At 43.6% G+C, this 14,896-nt stretch overlaps 1 protein-coding gene and 1 long non-coding RNA gene across 2 annotated transcripts; one reads left to right on the top strand and one right to left on the bottom strand.

Annotated features, from left to right (window-relative positions):
• Positions 1-1,025: 1,025 nt before the first annotated feature.
• LOC120963062 (uncharacterized) lies at positions 1,026-10,164 on the top strand. Its single transcript, XR_005754786.3, has 2 exons — positions 1,026-6,911; positions 9,737-10,164. It is a non-coding gene; the product is annotated as an uncharacterized lncRNA (long non-coding RNA).
• A 679-nt stretch (positions 10,165-10,843) lies between these two features.
• LOC109764124 (bZIP transcription factor 12) lies at positions 10,844-13,896 on the bottom strand. Its single transcript, XM_020322969.4, has 4 exons — positions 13,094-13,896; positions 12,909-12,980; positions 12,016-12,045; positions 10,844-11,255 (listed from the first exon to the last, which is right to left on the bottom strand). Exons 1-4 carry the CDS (start codon positions 13,667-13,669, stop codon positions 11,175-11,177), a joined length of 759 nt encoding a protein of 252 aa, XP_020178558.1. The 5' UTR covers positions 13,670-13,896; the 3' UTR covers positions 10,844-11,174.
• Between the last annotated feature and the right edge of the window lie 1,000 nt (positions 13,897-14,896).

Raw genomic sequence — 14,896 nt, 5'->3', positions numbered from 1 at the left:
TCTTATATTTTGGGACAGAGGGAGTAGTACATTTTCACTGCTATATATTTTGCTTGTTACTTGGATTTGCACTTTGGCCCAATGATGATTATGATGGAACCCCCATGCATGCATCAATGCATGGACGGGTCGGCTTAGTTTTGAGCTCCAAACATGGCCAGCCGTTGCATCCTCAAAGATGAGGCCCCTGAAATGGCTAATGCAGCACTGTCTTCTCTGTTCTGGGTGCTGAGGCATGTGTCTTGGGTCAGCTGTTGCTTCAGCTAAAGCTTTGCCACTGACTGATGGCCCGGCCCATACTGCTGGTCTATCTCTCCTTCCTTCCCTTCCTTCCGGCTCATGTGTCACTCTGGTGACACCGCTGCCCTCGTCACCGTCGTCGTCGCCATGATCGTCTTGTGTCCTCTATCTGCCCACCCAGACATGCCCCAGTGCCAGCTTTGGAGCCCGCTGCATTAGCCTACGATGAAACTGAAATCTGAGGGCCATGTTGTAATACAGAATTCTCGGTATTTTCATCTGAATTGAACTTTTTTGCACAGGCTCATTGTCAAACAGCCAGCTTTCACATGTATGCGCAATGGTGGAATGCCACCTCGCAATATGTGGAGCAGTCCATCCAGGCATGTATGCACTGCCTGCCTGTCTTCGCCAATATCTTGGCCAGTGTATGGGTAAGATAATCGATATCACTGAATCACCCACACCCATACCTGATGTGTTAGATATGAAGGCATAGTATCACACTCTTGACAGATGTTACCAGTTCATCCAAGGATCATTTTTGTACATTTATATTCTTGATTTCGTTTCTTTAACGTTATTTTGTGTCACGTGTCACCAAGTACTGTTCATTTGCCATTCTCAGATGCAGGTTGGCTCTTTCATACTCCCTCCGTCCCAAAATAAGTGACTAAACTTTGTACTAACTTCATACTAAAATTAGTACAAAGTTGAGTCACTTATTTTGGGACGGAGGGAGTAGTAAATATGGTATACTTTTGGTACAGATTTTGTGACCTAGCATATTTTATATGTTTCCTGTTTTTCTTTCTGTTCTCTTAGCAGTTTAACCTCATATTACATCTTACCCCATTTAAGAGCCTAATTGCAAACTTGGGGCTGCGCACTAAAATTTCTATTTTGACTATCGTGATGATTTATTTTGTTTTGGATTGTTCTTAGAAGTATTGCCTTCTAGAATTTATTGCCCAATGATGAAAACTACTCCCTCCGTTCTAATTATGGAATGGAGCGAGTGTTTGAACTAAAATCATGACAAGAATTATGGAACGGAGGGAGTAGTATGTAGAGATGGCACATGTCATGATCTCTGTGTGTGTGCGAGCGCGTGTGTGCTGACAGCTGATCTACCTTTGTTTATGCCCTTATGGGTGAATTGAAGATTGTCTCTCTGTCTCATGCCGTCAATGAATGCTACATACTCCCTCCGTTCCTTTATATAAGGTGTATTTGTTTTTAGAAAAGTCAAACGAGTGCAAGTTTGACCGAGTTTTTAGAAAAATATATGAACATTCATAATACAAAATTTATATCATTTTATCCAACATGAAAAGTAGTTTCATATTTTATCTACTAGGCATTGCAGTTGTTGTTATTTTATTCTATAATCTCAGTCAAACATTCACATGGTTGACTTGCACGGAAACCAATACACCTTATATTCTGGAACGGAGGGAGTATTACATATATGAATTACTGAAGGCACAGGCTTCATTTTCATATCTTACACAAATTACTGGTAAACTTTTGTTTGATATATTGATTTTCAATTTAGTCTTGCAGATCTGTATATATTGGCTCGATGGAAACCCTTCATTTGCATTGCTGGCTCTTGTGCTTAGGTTTTGCATTATCACCATTTGGCTTCTTCCATTTGGTGAATTTGCTTGTTTAATCTGGTCAAGGTCAGGTTTGTTCTATTAATTTGTTTATTATGTTTCTAGTTTCCTTTTTTTTTGTCGTTGTTTGGCTTTGCTATGGCTATTTGATCTGATCAATCTTGGTATAATGTTCCTTTCCTATTTTGTTTGGTGCATTTTTACTGTGCTATATTTTTCCTTGTTACTTGGATTTGCCCTTGGCCTGATGATGATTATGATGGAACCCCATGGATGGATTGGCTCAGTTTTGAGCTCCAAACAGGGTCAGCCATTGCAATTGCAAGGTTGAAACTCCTGAAATGTCTAATGCAGCGATGTCTTCTCTGTTCTCGGCGCAAGGTGTGTGCTTGGGGATCGGATGCAAGCTCGACCACTGACAGATGGACCTGCCCATGCGGCAGGTCTATCTCTTTCTTTTTCTTCTTCTTTTTCCGTCGTCGTTGTCGTAGCAGTCACCTTGTCTCGTATACCGGTGCATCCAGACACGCCCCAGTGCCAGCTTTGAAGCCCGCTGCATTAGCCTGTGATGAAACAGAAATCTGAGGGTTGCAATACAACTTTTCTTGGTGTTTTCATTGGAATCGGTCTCTTTTGCGCGTGCTCACTGCCAACAGCCAGTGTGCACATGTGTTTTTATGGTGCAATACTGTCATTTAGATGCTCAATGGTGGAACCTGACAATAAGTCAGACATAGCATGAGGTATCCTCTGGGGCATGCATGCTTTGCTTCTCTTGTTTCACTATCTTGGTGTCTTGGCAAAGCTTTAGGCTAGTGCTCTGAATCTGAATAAAGGTATGTGCTTGATGGATCACGTTCTGACAGATGTACCAGTCCATCTGAGGATAATTTTTCATACATTCATTATTTGTTTCTTCGTGTTATCATTGTTGTCGTGTCCCGTGTCATATGAATCATAAAATTTCCATTTTCCATTCTCAGATGTAGGTTAGTTCTTCTGTAGTAAATGTGGCATGCTATGGATTCAGTGATCAAATGTCTTGTCTATGCTTGTTGATTTTCTTTCTGCTTCTTTATCAGTTTTCCTATGCCTCTTTATGAAACATCATATTACACCTTGACCCAATTAATATCCCAATTGTGAACCTGTTGCTTGCACTAAATTTCTATTTTGACAGAATCTTGATTCATTTCGTTTTGGTTGGTGGATAGAATCATTGAAGTATTGGCTTCTATAATGCATTGCCCAATGATGAAAACTGAAAATGTAGAGATGGCACTTACATGATCCTTTCCTCCCCCCGCCCCGCACCTCTCTCTCTCTCTCTCTCTCTCTCTCTCTCTGGATGCGTAATCACGCATGCAGCAGCAGCAGCAACAACAACAGCAGTTCACAGCAGATCAACCTTTCACATGGCCTTATAGACAAAAGGAAGATCATTTCTTGTGCCATCAGTGAACGTTGCATCCTACATCTATGGCACCTGAGGGCATGATGTTTCTTTCTCATACCTTATACAAATTGCCGGCTAAGTTTTGATTGTTTTATTTATTTTCAGTTCCATCTTGCAGATCCGTCTCCGTTGGCTTGATGGGGACCCGTAATTGGCATTGTTGTCTCCTATGTTTAGACTTTACATCATTTTGTGCATTTGCTGTGGTTTCATCTGATTATGATCAAGCGTTCTCTGTTGATTTCTTCGTACATTTCTAGTACCTTTTTAGTTCATGGTTTTGCTTTTCGCCTCGGCAGAGGAAAATCTTTGTAGTCTGATGATTTATCAGGAGAGATCACTGTTGTAAATCAGCTTGGAATTGAGTTCCGATCTCCAAGTGGCAGCCCTTTACCAGGGTGAAGATTTTGAAGTGGCTTAAGTGTTTCTCGTTTCTCTCTGCAATGTTTATTAGTGGTTCAAATTGGTATGTTTATGAATTGTGCTTCAAATTTCTCCTTCCTGTCCTTGTACCGCCAAGCTCACACACCAATGTTGTGGTGTTGTTGCTTCCATTTCTTTTATCTGATCTAGGTACAGATAGGCTTTGCTGGTCTGTTTGTTTTTGCATTGTATTGTTAGTATGTTTAAAGTTGTTGCTCGGATTTACCATTGGCCCCATGATGATTAATAGAAGACTGACTTTGGTTGTGCTTAAATGCGGCTGCACTTTGCTCTTGGAATGGCTAATGCAGCGTTGGCTTTTTCTGTTCTGGGCGCTGAAGCATGCTCTTGGAAAGTGGGAATCAGGTGAAAACTGAGAGATGGGCCTGCTGTTCATGTGGAAGGGCCATCTCTCTGCTTCCACTCTTTCTTTCTTTCTGCTTGTTGTCGCTTCTGTTGTGGTTGTCATTGCAATGGTTGTACTAATCAGGTTTTCTGCCGATCCATTTGGGACACTCTTTTGATATCTGAGGGCGATCTTCCTGTGGGCGTGCTATCAGACCATCAGTATACGCACCTTGTCTTTATCGTGTTGTATTATCGTTTAAAGCGCAATGGTGGACCGAAACCTCCCTAGGTAGAGGAGATGGTGCATGCCTGCTCTGCTTCTGTTTGCCTTGATGATTGATTGACGACACGAGGTCACTAACATCCCTTCCCCATCTCTCTTATCGCTGCCTCTGCCCTACCTGATACATCCCTTTGACTCTCTTGTGAGATACTAGCAGATTTCTTGACAACTGTTGTTGTTGATTTTTTGATAACTCGTGATGACCATCTCTTGAACCATTTTGCAAGGCCAAATGTGTTACTAGATCTGAAGGCGTAAGATTACTACCTGACAGATGCAACAACCCTTGTGTGGTTCATTTTTCGCTATATTTGTACTCTTTAGTTCATTTCCTCTTTCCTCAGGCTGTACAGTATGGGATCATGATCTTTCTGTTTGCTGCTCTTGAATGAATGTTAAATGTGACGGTCCTCCTGTGGCCCCTTGATTCCTCCTGCTGCTGCTGGTGGCACAACAAGTCTCCTACGGCTATTTTTCCTTTCAGTTATTTGGTTTTGTGGTGGTTTGATTATTTGTTTTGACTGAGCTCGGTACGGATTTAATTTCGTAGTTTGTTTGGTCCTATTACTGTATTTTCACTTGCTGCATGGATTTTTCCCTTGGTCCAATGATGATTAGGTTGACAGCCCCATGTGGGGATGGAATGGATAGATAGATAGATAGTTTGGCCTAGATTTGAGCTTGAAACGGGGTCAGCCGTTGCATTCGCAAGGGAGCCCCTGAAATGGCTAATGCAGCGCTTGCTTCTCTGTTCTGGGCGCTGAGGCATCTGTCTTTGGGTCAGCTGTTGCTTCCGCGGAAGCCCTGCCACTGACTGATGGGCCGGCTCTTGCTACAGGTCTACTTCTCCTGCTCGTCGCCGCCATCACCTTGCCTCCTCTTCGGTTCACCCAGACATGCCCCAGTGCCAGCTTTGAAGCCCACTGCATTAGCCTATGATGAAACTGAAATCTGAGGGCCATGTTATGTGATTCAGAATTCTTGGAATTTCATCTGAATCGAACTCTTTTGCATGGTCATACTGTAAAACAGACAGCTTCTGCACATTGTCTTATGTTATACTCCCTCCGTTTCACTCATTTTGCTTCGTATGTAGTCCATATTGAAATCTCTAAAAGGACTTACATTTAGGAACGGAGGGAGTATATTATCGGACTGGAACCTCCCTACGTGGAGGATATGCTGCATGCCTGCCCTGCTTCTCTGCTCCCATTTGCCTTGCTCACGTGTACTGTTATAGCTGCCTCTGCCCTGCCTAATACATCCCTTTGACTCTCTTTTGTGTGCTCGCAGATTTCATGACTGCTTTTTTGTGTTGATTTTTCATAACCCGTGATGATCATCTCTTGAACCATTTATGAAGGCCAAAATGTGTTTGGTCTGACGGGATAAGATCAACCCCTGACAGGCATAGCAGCCCCTGTGTGGTTCATTTTTCGATATATGTATACACTTCATTTACGTTATTTTGTGTCACGTGTCATCAAGAACTGTTCATTTGCCATTCTCAGATGCAGGTTGGCTCTTTCATAGTAGTAAATATGGCATACTTTTGGTACAGATTTTGTGACCGAGCGTATTTTATACTCCCTCCATCCATTTTTACAAGGTGCATCCATTTATACTCTGTTCTAGGTTTCATAGAGTGCCTTGGTATGAGAGATTCACAAGTTAGGCCCTGTAAAAATGGATGGAGGGAGTATGTTTCCTGTTTTTCTTTCTTTTTTCTTAGCAGTTTAACCTCATATTACATCTTACCCCATTTAAGAGCCTAATTGTGAACTTGGGGCTTTGCGCTAAAATTTCTATTTTGACTATCGTTTTGGAGCTACCGGGCTGCCCTTTTTTCTTGTTTAATCTGGTCAAGGTCAGGTTTGTTCTATTAATTTGTTTATTATGTTTCTAGTATCCTTTTGTTGTTGTTGTTTGGCTTTGCTATGGCTATTAGATGTGATCAATCTTGGTATAATGTTGCTTTCTTATTTTGTTTGGTGCATCTCTACTGTGCTATATTTTCCCTTGTTACTTGGATTTGCCCTTGGCCCAATGATGATTATGATGGAACCCCATGGATGGATTGGCTCAGTTTTGAGCTCCAAACAGGGTCAGCCATTGCAATCACAAGGTTGAAACTCCTGAAATGGCTAGTGCAGCGATGTCTTCTCTGTTCTCAGCGCAAGGTGTGTGCTTGGGGATCGGATGCAAGCTCGACCACTGACAGATGGACCTGCCCATGCGACAGGTCTATCTCTCTTTTTCTTCTTCTTCTTTTTCCGTCGTCGTCGTCGTCGTAGCGGTCACCTTATCTCTTATACCGGTGCATCCAGACACGCCTCAGTGCTAGCTTTGAAGCCCGCTGCATTAGCCTGTGATGAAACAGAAGTCTGAGGGTTGTAATACAACTTTTCTTGGTGTTTTCATTGGAATCGGACTGTTTTGCGCCTGCTCACTGCCAGCAGTGTGCACATGTGTTGTTATGGTGCACTGTCATTTAGGTGCTCAATGGTGGAACCTCACAATAAGTCAGACACAGCATGAGGTATGGGGCATGCATGCTTTGCTTCTCTTGTTTTACTATCTTGGTGTCTTGGCAAAGCTTTAGGCTAGTGCTCTGAATAAAGGTATGTGCTTCATGGATCATTGATCCAGAGAATAATTAATGGATGACACAAACTCACTCACATCCCTCTGTCATGTCTTTAGATATGACGTCATAGGATCATGTTCTGACAGATGTACGAGTCCATCTGAGGATAATTTTTCATACATTGTTTCTTTGCTTCTTTGCGTTATCATTGTTGTCGTGTCCTGTGTCATTTGAATCATAAATTTTCCATTTGCCATTCTCAGATGTAGGTTAGTTCTTCTGTAGTAAATGTGACATGCTACGGATTCAGTGATCAAATGTCTTGTCAATGCTTGTTGATTTTCTTTCTGCTTCTTTATCAGTTTTCCGATGCCTCTTTATGGAACATCATATTACACCTTGACCCAATTAATATCCCAATTGTGAACCTGTGGCTTGCACTAAATTTCTATTTTGACAGAATCTTGATTCATTCGTTTTGGGTGGGGGATAGAATCATTGAAATGTTGGCTTCTATAATGCATTGCCCAATGATGAAAACTGAAAATGTAGAGATTTCACTTACATGATCCTCTCCCCCGCACCTCTCTCTCTCTCTCTCTCTCTCTGGATGCGTAATCACGCATGCAGCAGCAGCAGCAACAGCAACAACAACAGCAGCAGCAACAGCAGATCAACCTTTCACATGACCTTGTGGACAAAAGGAAGATCATTTCTTGTGCCATCAGTGAACATTCATCCTACATCTACCTACATCTATGGCACCTGAGGGCATGATGTTTCTTTCTCATACCTTGTACAAATTGCCAGCTAAGTTTTGGTTGTTTTATTTATTTTCAGTTCCATCTTCCAGATCCGTCTCCGTTGGCTTGATGGGGACCCGTAATTGGCATTGTTGCCTCCTATGTTTAGATTTTACATCATTTTCTGCATTTGCTATGGTTTCATCTGATTATGATCAAGTGTGGTTGATTTCTTCATACATTTCTAGTACCCTTTTAGTTTATGGTTTTGCTCTCAGCAGAGGAAAATCTTCGTAGTTTGATGATTTATCAGGAGAGATCACTGGAATTGAGTTCCGATCTCCAAGTGGTAGCCCTTTATAGGGTGAAGATTTTGAAGTGGCTTAAGTGTTGCTGGTTTCTCTCTGCAATGTTTATTAGTGGTTCAAATTGGTATGTTTATGATTTGTGCTTCAAATTTCTCCTTCCTGTCGTACCGCCAACCCACACACCAATATTGTGGTGTTGTTGTTTCCATTTCTTTATCTGATCTAGGCACAGATAGGCTTTGCTGGTCTGTTTGTTTTTGCACTGTATTGTTGCTCGGATTTACCATTGGCCCCAGGATGATTGATAGATGGAAAGTAGACTGACTTTGGTTGTGCTTAAATGCGGTTGCCCTTTGCATTTGCAAGGTCTAAGCTCTTGGAATGTCTAATGCAGCGTTGGCTTCTTCTGTTCTGGGCGCTGAAGCATGCTCCTGGAAAGTGGGGATCAGGTGAAAACTGACAGATGGGCCTGCTGTTCATGTGGAAGGGTCATCTCTCTGCTTCCACTCTTTCTTTCTTTCTGTTTGCTTTGATGATTGATTGACGGCACGAGGTCACTAACATCCCTTCCCCATCTCTGTTATTATCGCTGCCTCTGCCCTACCTGATACATCCCTTTGACTCTCTTTTGTGAGCTAGCAGATTTCTTGACAACTGTTGTTGATCCATTTTGTACTTTTTATTTCATTTCCTCTTTCCTCAGGCTGTACAGTATGGGATCATAATCTTTCTGTTTGCTGCTCTTGAATGAGTGTTAATGTGATGGTCCTCCTGTGGCCCCTTCATTCCCCCTGCTGCTGCTGGTGGCACAACAAGTCTCCTACGGCTATTTTCCTTCTCAATTATTCGGTTTTCTGGTGGTTTGATTTTTTTTTTTTATCAAGCTCGGTTCGGATTTAATTTCGTTGTTTGTTTGGTCCATAACTATATTTTTGCTTGCTGCATGGATTTTCCCTTGGCCCAATGATGATGGTTAAAGCCCCATGTGGGGATGGATAGATAGATTGGCTCAGATTTGAGCTCGAAACGGGGTCAGCCATTGCTTTGCAAGGTTGAAGCCCCCGAAATGGCTAATGCAGCGCTTGCTTCTCTGTTCTGGGCGCTGGGGCGTGTGTCTGGATCAGCCGTTGCTTCTGCGGAAGCCCTACCACTGAGTGATGGGCCGGCTCTTGCTGCAGGTCTACCTCTCCTCCTCCTCGTCGCCATCGCCTTGCCTCCTCTTCATTTCACCCAGACATGCCCCAGTGCCAGCTTTGAAGCCCATTGCATTAGCCTATGATGAAACTGAAATCTGAGGGCCATGTTGTGATTCAGAATTCTCGGAATTATTCGAACTCTCTTGCATGGTCATACTTTAAAACAGACAGCTTTTCTGCACATTGTCTTTTATTATGTTATATTATCGGACTGGAACCTCCCTACGGGAGGATATGCTGCATGGCCCTGCTTCTCTGCTCCCATTTGCCTTGCTCACGTGTACTGTTATCGCTGCCTCTGCCCTACCTGATACGTCCCTTTGACTCCATTTTATGTGCTAGCAGATTTCATGACTGCTTTTTTGTGTTGATTTTTCATAACCCATGATGATCATCTCTTGAACCATTTAGGAAGGCCAAAATGTATTAGATCTGAAGGCATAAGATCAACCCCTGACAGGCATAACAGCCCCTGTGTGGTTCATTTTTCGATATATTTATACACTTCATTTCATTTCCTCTTTCCGCAGGTTGTGCAATATATTTGGGGAATCATAATGTTTGCCGTCGCTGCTCTCGAACGGTGATGTTAGATGCTCCTTGTACGTGTAGCCCCTCATTGCTGTTGCTGCTGCTGCTGCTGCTGGTGCAACAAGTCTTCTACTTGCATACTTGTTGCCGCTGCCGGTGGTGGTGGGTTTGAGAGACGATGGATGTCAGATCAAAGCTTGTGCTATCCATGGTGCAGTATCATTTGTGTCTCGGTGCGTATTCTATTCTCTTTCGTGCCTGTCTAGAACCTTTGGGACAACCAGATTTTATAACTGTATATCAATATCTTTTCTGAAATGGAATTGATACCTTTTCTGGCAAGATGCAATATGCTGGTGGGAACATATGCGACTATTGTGTAGTACATCTCTGATGTTTCAGTGGTGGTTGGATTTCTCCGGTTTCAGTGATTGGTATGTGCCATTACTGATTTGATGGAACGTTTCTATCGTAACATCTCATTTTATTTGCGAGGGAGCCGACCTCAACCCTTCTCACAAAGCCAACCACGTTTTGTAGTCGTTTCAAATGGAATGGATAACTGGTGCGATTTATATCTCAATATGTTTGAGAAGCTTGTGATCCAAACATTGTTCCCCTTTGTTTTGTGGAATATAAAGTTGCTTACAGCTTAAAGTCCAGTCGCAGCAAGCTTGTCGTGTCATGTCACAGAAATAATATTGCGCTTTCTGAATCACTTTCATGGAATTTTGAGTACTACGGTTTGGCAGTTACTCCCTCCATCCCAAAATATAAGATCGTTTTTCAAGCTACACATGCCAAGCTTTGCCACAAGTGTGAAATACTTGTGTCAAATCATGCCACACTTGTGATGACTTGAGAAACGATCTTATATTGTGGGACAGGGGGAGTAGATTCTATCCACATTTAATGGTCTCAAAATATGCACACTAACCATTTAGGTCATGTTTTCACCACACTTTCCTCAGTAAGTTGGGGCATATGCCATCACAAGTATGGTGAACAAATTGATCATCACAAGTGTGGCACGATTTGACACGAGTATTTCTGGCTATGAACCAACACGCAAATGTGTCAAACTGAAACTGTACGAGGCTGAAAACTGAACACAAACAAACATCTCTTCAAATGTCTTTGTAACTGAGGCAACTCTAGTCTACATTTTATGCAAACATTGCTTATTCTGGTTTGTACATACAATGACAGCAAAATTAAATAGCTGATCACACACCGATTCTGAATGGCGTGACCTTTCCAACCACGCACAGAACCTCATCTACTACATCTTTTCTTCTCTTTCCGAGCTAGAGTCCTTCGCCTAACAAGTCTTTACTGCTTCTACATCGCCGCCAGCAACGACGACTAGGGTAAACAGAAAGCAAAAGAAGAAACCCTGTAACTGTAAGAGAATAACAACAGAGCTCGCGGATACTTCTACCATTCCATCGAGTTGGTCCTTCTAAGATCTTGCGATGGTTTTTTCCTTACGACGACTTGGAATGCCTGTTCCTTGAGCTGCATAAACACAAAATACTTCTAAGAAATGAAGTTGAAAAACAGCCGCCAATGCATGTTTGAATACCGAGCAACAAATAAGGGCCCTTTTTATTCGCAGGATTTCCAAAACTAGGGGCAAGGAAAATGCAAGATTAGAGTGTCATGCCATAGGAATTCTTTCCGAGAGATTGGAGCTGATGGAAGTTTTTCTATGACATCTAGTGCGAACTAATCCTATGGAAAAATCCTATGGTTTGCAATCTTGCGAATGAAACAACCCACATAGGAAAGATTCCTAAGGATATAATGAATCAAAGAGTACTTAAGCTTTAGCAACAAAAAGGATAGTTCTCGATAGTGGAGACATGGGAATACAATTTGACTAATTCATATACAAATCCGTTATTGCAAGGCCTTGGGTGCACTGAGATATAAGAATAGAGGATGTAATGCCAATGTTGTTACTGTTATCTGCCCATAGTCATCAATTATGCAGAAAAAACATCCGTGTACCACAGATAAGGTGACAACATAGAGTACTATGATGCTTCAACTTGACTAGCTTTCCAGGGTGAAATAGTTACCAAAATTGCTGGCTGGACCATCTTTAAATAAAAAGAAAAACACTTCTACATATCTATTTGGCATATGGAGGAAGAAAGATAGTGAGTAATGAAATCCACGAAAGTATACTTGACATGGTGATCCATATATATGTTAAAGCAACTTGCTAAGTCTAAACATGCTTGTAAGCAATAACGTTTTGCAAAGAATATACCTCGTTAAGCCTCTTCTCGTTTTGCTCCTCCTGCGACAGAATAATAAAATAGAGACAATTCAGCAGAAGGTCATATAACCAAAAGTTAAAGATGAAGGCACATACAGACAGCCAGGTGCATGCAAGAGGCAATTAGTCCCCAGTCTATTTTTGCCAGGAAGATACTTTGGCACACTACATCGGTGGGTAATCCTGGTGATGGCAGTATGACATTGACAGGAATAAAAAGCCGAAACCATAATGAATCAACGAACAAAGATATGGGTTGCAATAACTATTGGCACTACAAAAAAATGCATTACAAAAGTGCTAACCCAGCAAATGACACTACCAAGAAATACACTTCACTGCCAAACTCAGTTCCCGATGGAAATATGTTATCACTTAATAGTAATTCTTAATGCGACAACAAGAAAAGAATCCAGATGGTCTATGATGCAATGGTGACAAAAGACTAACCACACTTTTAAGGTATCTATCGCTTAGTAACATAACCACATAAGTATTTCCCAGAAACTCATAAAGATATAAAATACTCCCTCCGTCCCGTAATATAAGATTGTTTTTAATACTAGTGTAGTGTTAAAAACGTTCTTATATTATGAGACGGAGGAAGTAGCTTACTGTAGTTATGTGAAAGAGCTGGCACATTTGGTATGAGTATAAATATAACAACTTAGAATGATCAATTCGGCATTGCCTTGGTTAGCCTAGTTCCATAATCATAGTGTTCCCTCATGCCCAGTCTGAACATATAATGGGGTCACTATCTAACTGACTGTTAAGCCATCGAACCTTGGAAAGTAAGCATAGGTTCATAGTGTCATGGCAGCATGCTCAATCCCCACAGTTCATAACTTTCATTCCAAACTAAGGCAGAACCAAAAACATACCTGTTCTCTAAGCAGTTCGGCATGTTCCTCCTCAAGCTGTGTGACCTGTGCCTCCAGTTCTGCGATGTAAGCCTACACCCGAAACCAAATGAAAGCGTCAAATTTCACTCGATTGTACAACTGGGACAAAGGTCAAACCGTGCAGAATGCATCAAGATTGTCCCCGGTGAGACATTTGGCGTAACCTGCTTCCTCTCCCTGGACCTGGCCGCAGATTCGCGGTTCTTGATCATGCGCTTCTGGCGCTGCGTGGCCGCGCGGTCCATGGGATCCATCAGCGCCCTCTTCCTCGCCCTTCCGGCGCCGCCGGCACCGCCGCCTCGTCGTCGCCCTCCGGCCACGCCCGCCCCCACATCCGCCCCCACATCGGGGAACCCTACCGCCATATTCCCCTCCACCGCCGTAACCCTACCGTCGTCCTCCCTGGCGAGGAAATCCTCCAGGGTCATCACGGCCGCGCCGCCCGCCTCGCCGCCTCCGCCGCCGGCGGGGGCAGGGGCGGGGGCGGGGGCGGAGAGGCCCCCGGTGGCCGAGATCTCCTTCCAGACCTCCTCGGCCGTCCGGCGGGCGGCGGCCTCCGGCGCGGGGGCGGGGTCCGCCGGGGCGCCGGCGCCGGAGGGGGGCGCCTCGCCGTATATGTTGCGGAGGATGTCGTCCATGTTCATGGATCCGATGCCGCTGGCGCTCCGGAAGCGCGCGAGATCGGAGGAGCCGGACGGCGGCGGCTGCGACGACGCGGCCATCACCCGCGACGATGCCATGCGCTGGCAGCCCGCAGCCCGGCGAGGACCCGGCGGCCGGCGCCGGGGGGCTGTCGCAGTCTCTCTGTGTGTTGTTGGCTCGAATTTTTTAGGCTCTCGGGGTCGAAGGTTTCGGGGGAGGTGGAAAGGGAAAGAGGGAGAGGGGGGAAAGCTCTGGACGCGAGACGTGGGGGAACGATGGAAGCGGGAGGGCTCTCTGTGTGCGAGACTGCGACTGTCTATGGCGGAGGCTCGGGCCAAGCTCCGTGCTTTTTGCCAGTGTGTGTGGTGTGCGCACCATACCACAGCGCTGCTTTCCGCGTGAGCGCTCGATGGGTGAGTCTAGCTTTTTCTTTCCTCTTTTGTCACTAATTAAACACAGCCGCGCAATAATTGAAGCAACCATTACACTAAATCATCGGTTTTAAGGAAAAAATATCACATATATCCTAAGAAAAATGTCACATTGGCATAAGCTCTTTTTTTCTGAAAAAGAAAGATTTTATTCAATAGGAGCATTTTACATAGACGAGCGTGAAAGGCATCAAGCTTGCTACAGAGAGTATGTCCTTGCTGGACATTGACCTGCTTCAGTACTTAAGCACTGAATAGCTAAAGACATACGTAGATTGTATTCTCAACGCTAGATGAGCTTGGTGATGAGCTTTGACATTTCTACGCCGGATGTTACTATGATGGAAGGAGGAAGAAGCATGTATTGTTGCCAATTGCGATCTATTCTCCCAATGTCTGAGAGCTTGAAACACCGTTCTCGCAAAGCCAACACCAAGCAATCTATATAGAAGTGTGGTTGTTGAACCTGGAAAATATCGGCTAGCTTGGTTGCTAGAAAAAGCCATAAGTCTTTGCCTGGAGTGGTGAAGATGCTGGAGGTGAGAGCGCCGAGATATACAGATGTTGAAGATGTCGATTCCCTTGAATTTGGATGACTATGCCTAATCATGCTTGACTTTTCCTTGAATCTTGTTGCTTCTCCCATGCAGCATCGCAGAAGATCGCATTCCATGTAGTAAATTCAGAGTCTTGGAGTTGTAGTGCCTGTTTAGGTACCTGAATGTTGGTCAATTTGCACTCTACCATGTTGTTTAGTGGAGCTAGAGACCTCTAACTTAGTTGCATTGAATAGCATTAGCTTCTTCAAAAACCTGCGAAGGTGTGCTAACTTTCCTGCAAAACAGAGTGTCATTTCGAGGCTTCTATAGACACCACAAAAAGGTACAGAGAGTA

The sequence above is a fragment of the Aegilops tauschii genome, chromosome 1 (assembly GCF_002575655.3).
Source record: "Aegilops tauschii subsp. strangulata cultivar AL8/78 chromosome 1, Aet v6.0, whole genome shotgun sequence".
Lineage (NCBI taxonomy): Eukaryota > Viridiplantae > Streptophyta > Magnoliopsida > Poales > Poaceae > Aegilops > Aegilops tauschii.
The sequence above is the reverse complement of the archived record's forward strand: the minus strand, read 5'-3'. Positions and strand labels throughout refer to the sequence as shown.

What these genes read in the sequence shown, in the direction of transcription:
- LOC109764124 (XM_020322969.4), bottom strand. Translation starts at nt 13,669, where the DNA reads ATGGCATCGTCGCGGGTGATGGCCGCGTCGTCGCAGCCGCCGCCGTCC. An exon ending in GGTCCAGGGAGAGGAAGCAG is followed by an intron (nt 12,981 to 13,093) that starts GTTACGCCAAAT and finishes TTTCGGGTGTAG; the next exon opens with GCTTACATCGCAGAACTGGA. An exon ending in ACGAGAAGAGGCTTAACGAG is followed by an intron (nt 11,256 to 12,015) that starts GTATATTCTTTG and finishes GTGTTTATGCAG; the next exon opens with CTCAAGGAACAGGCATTCCA.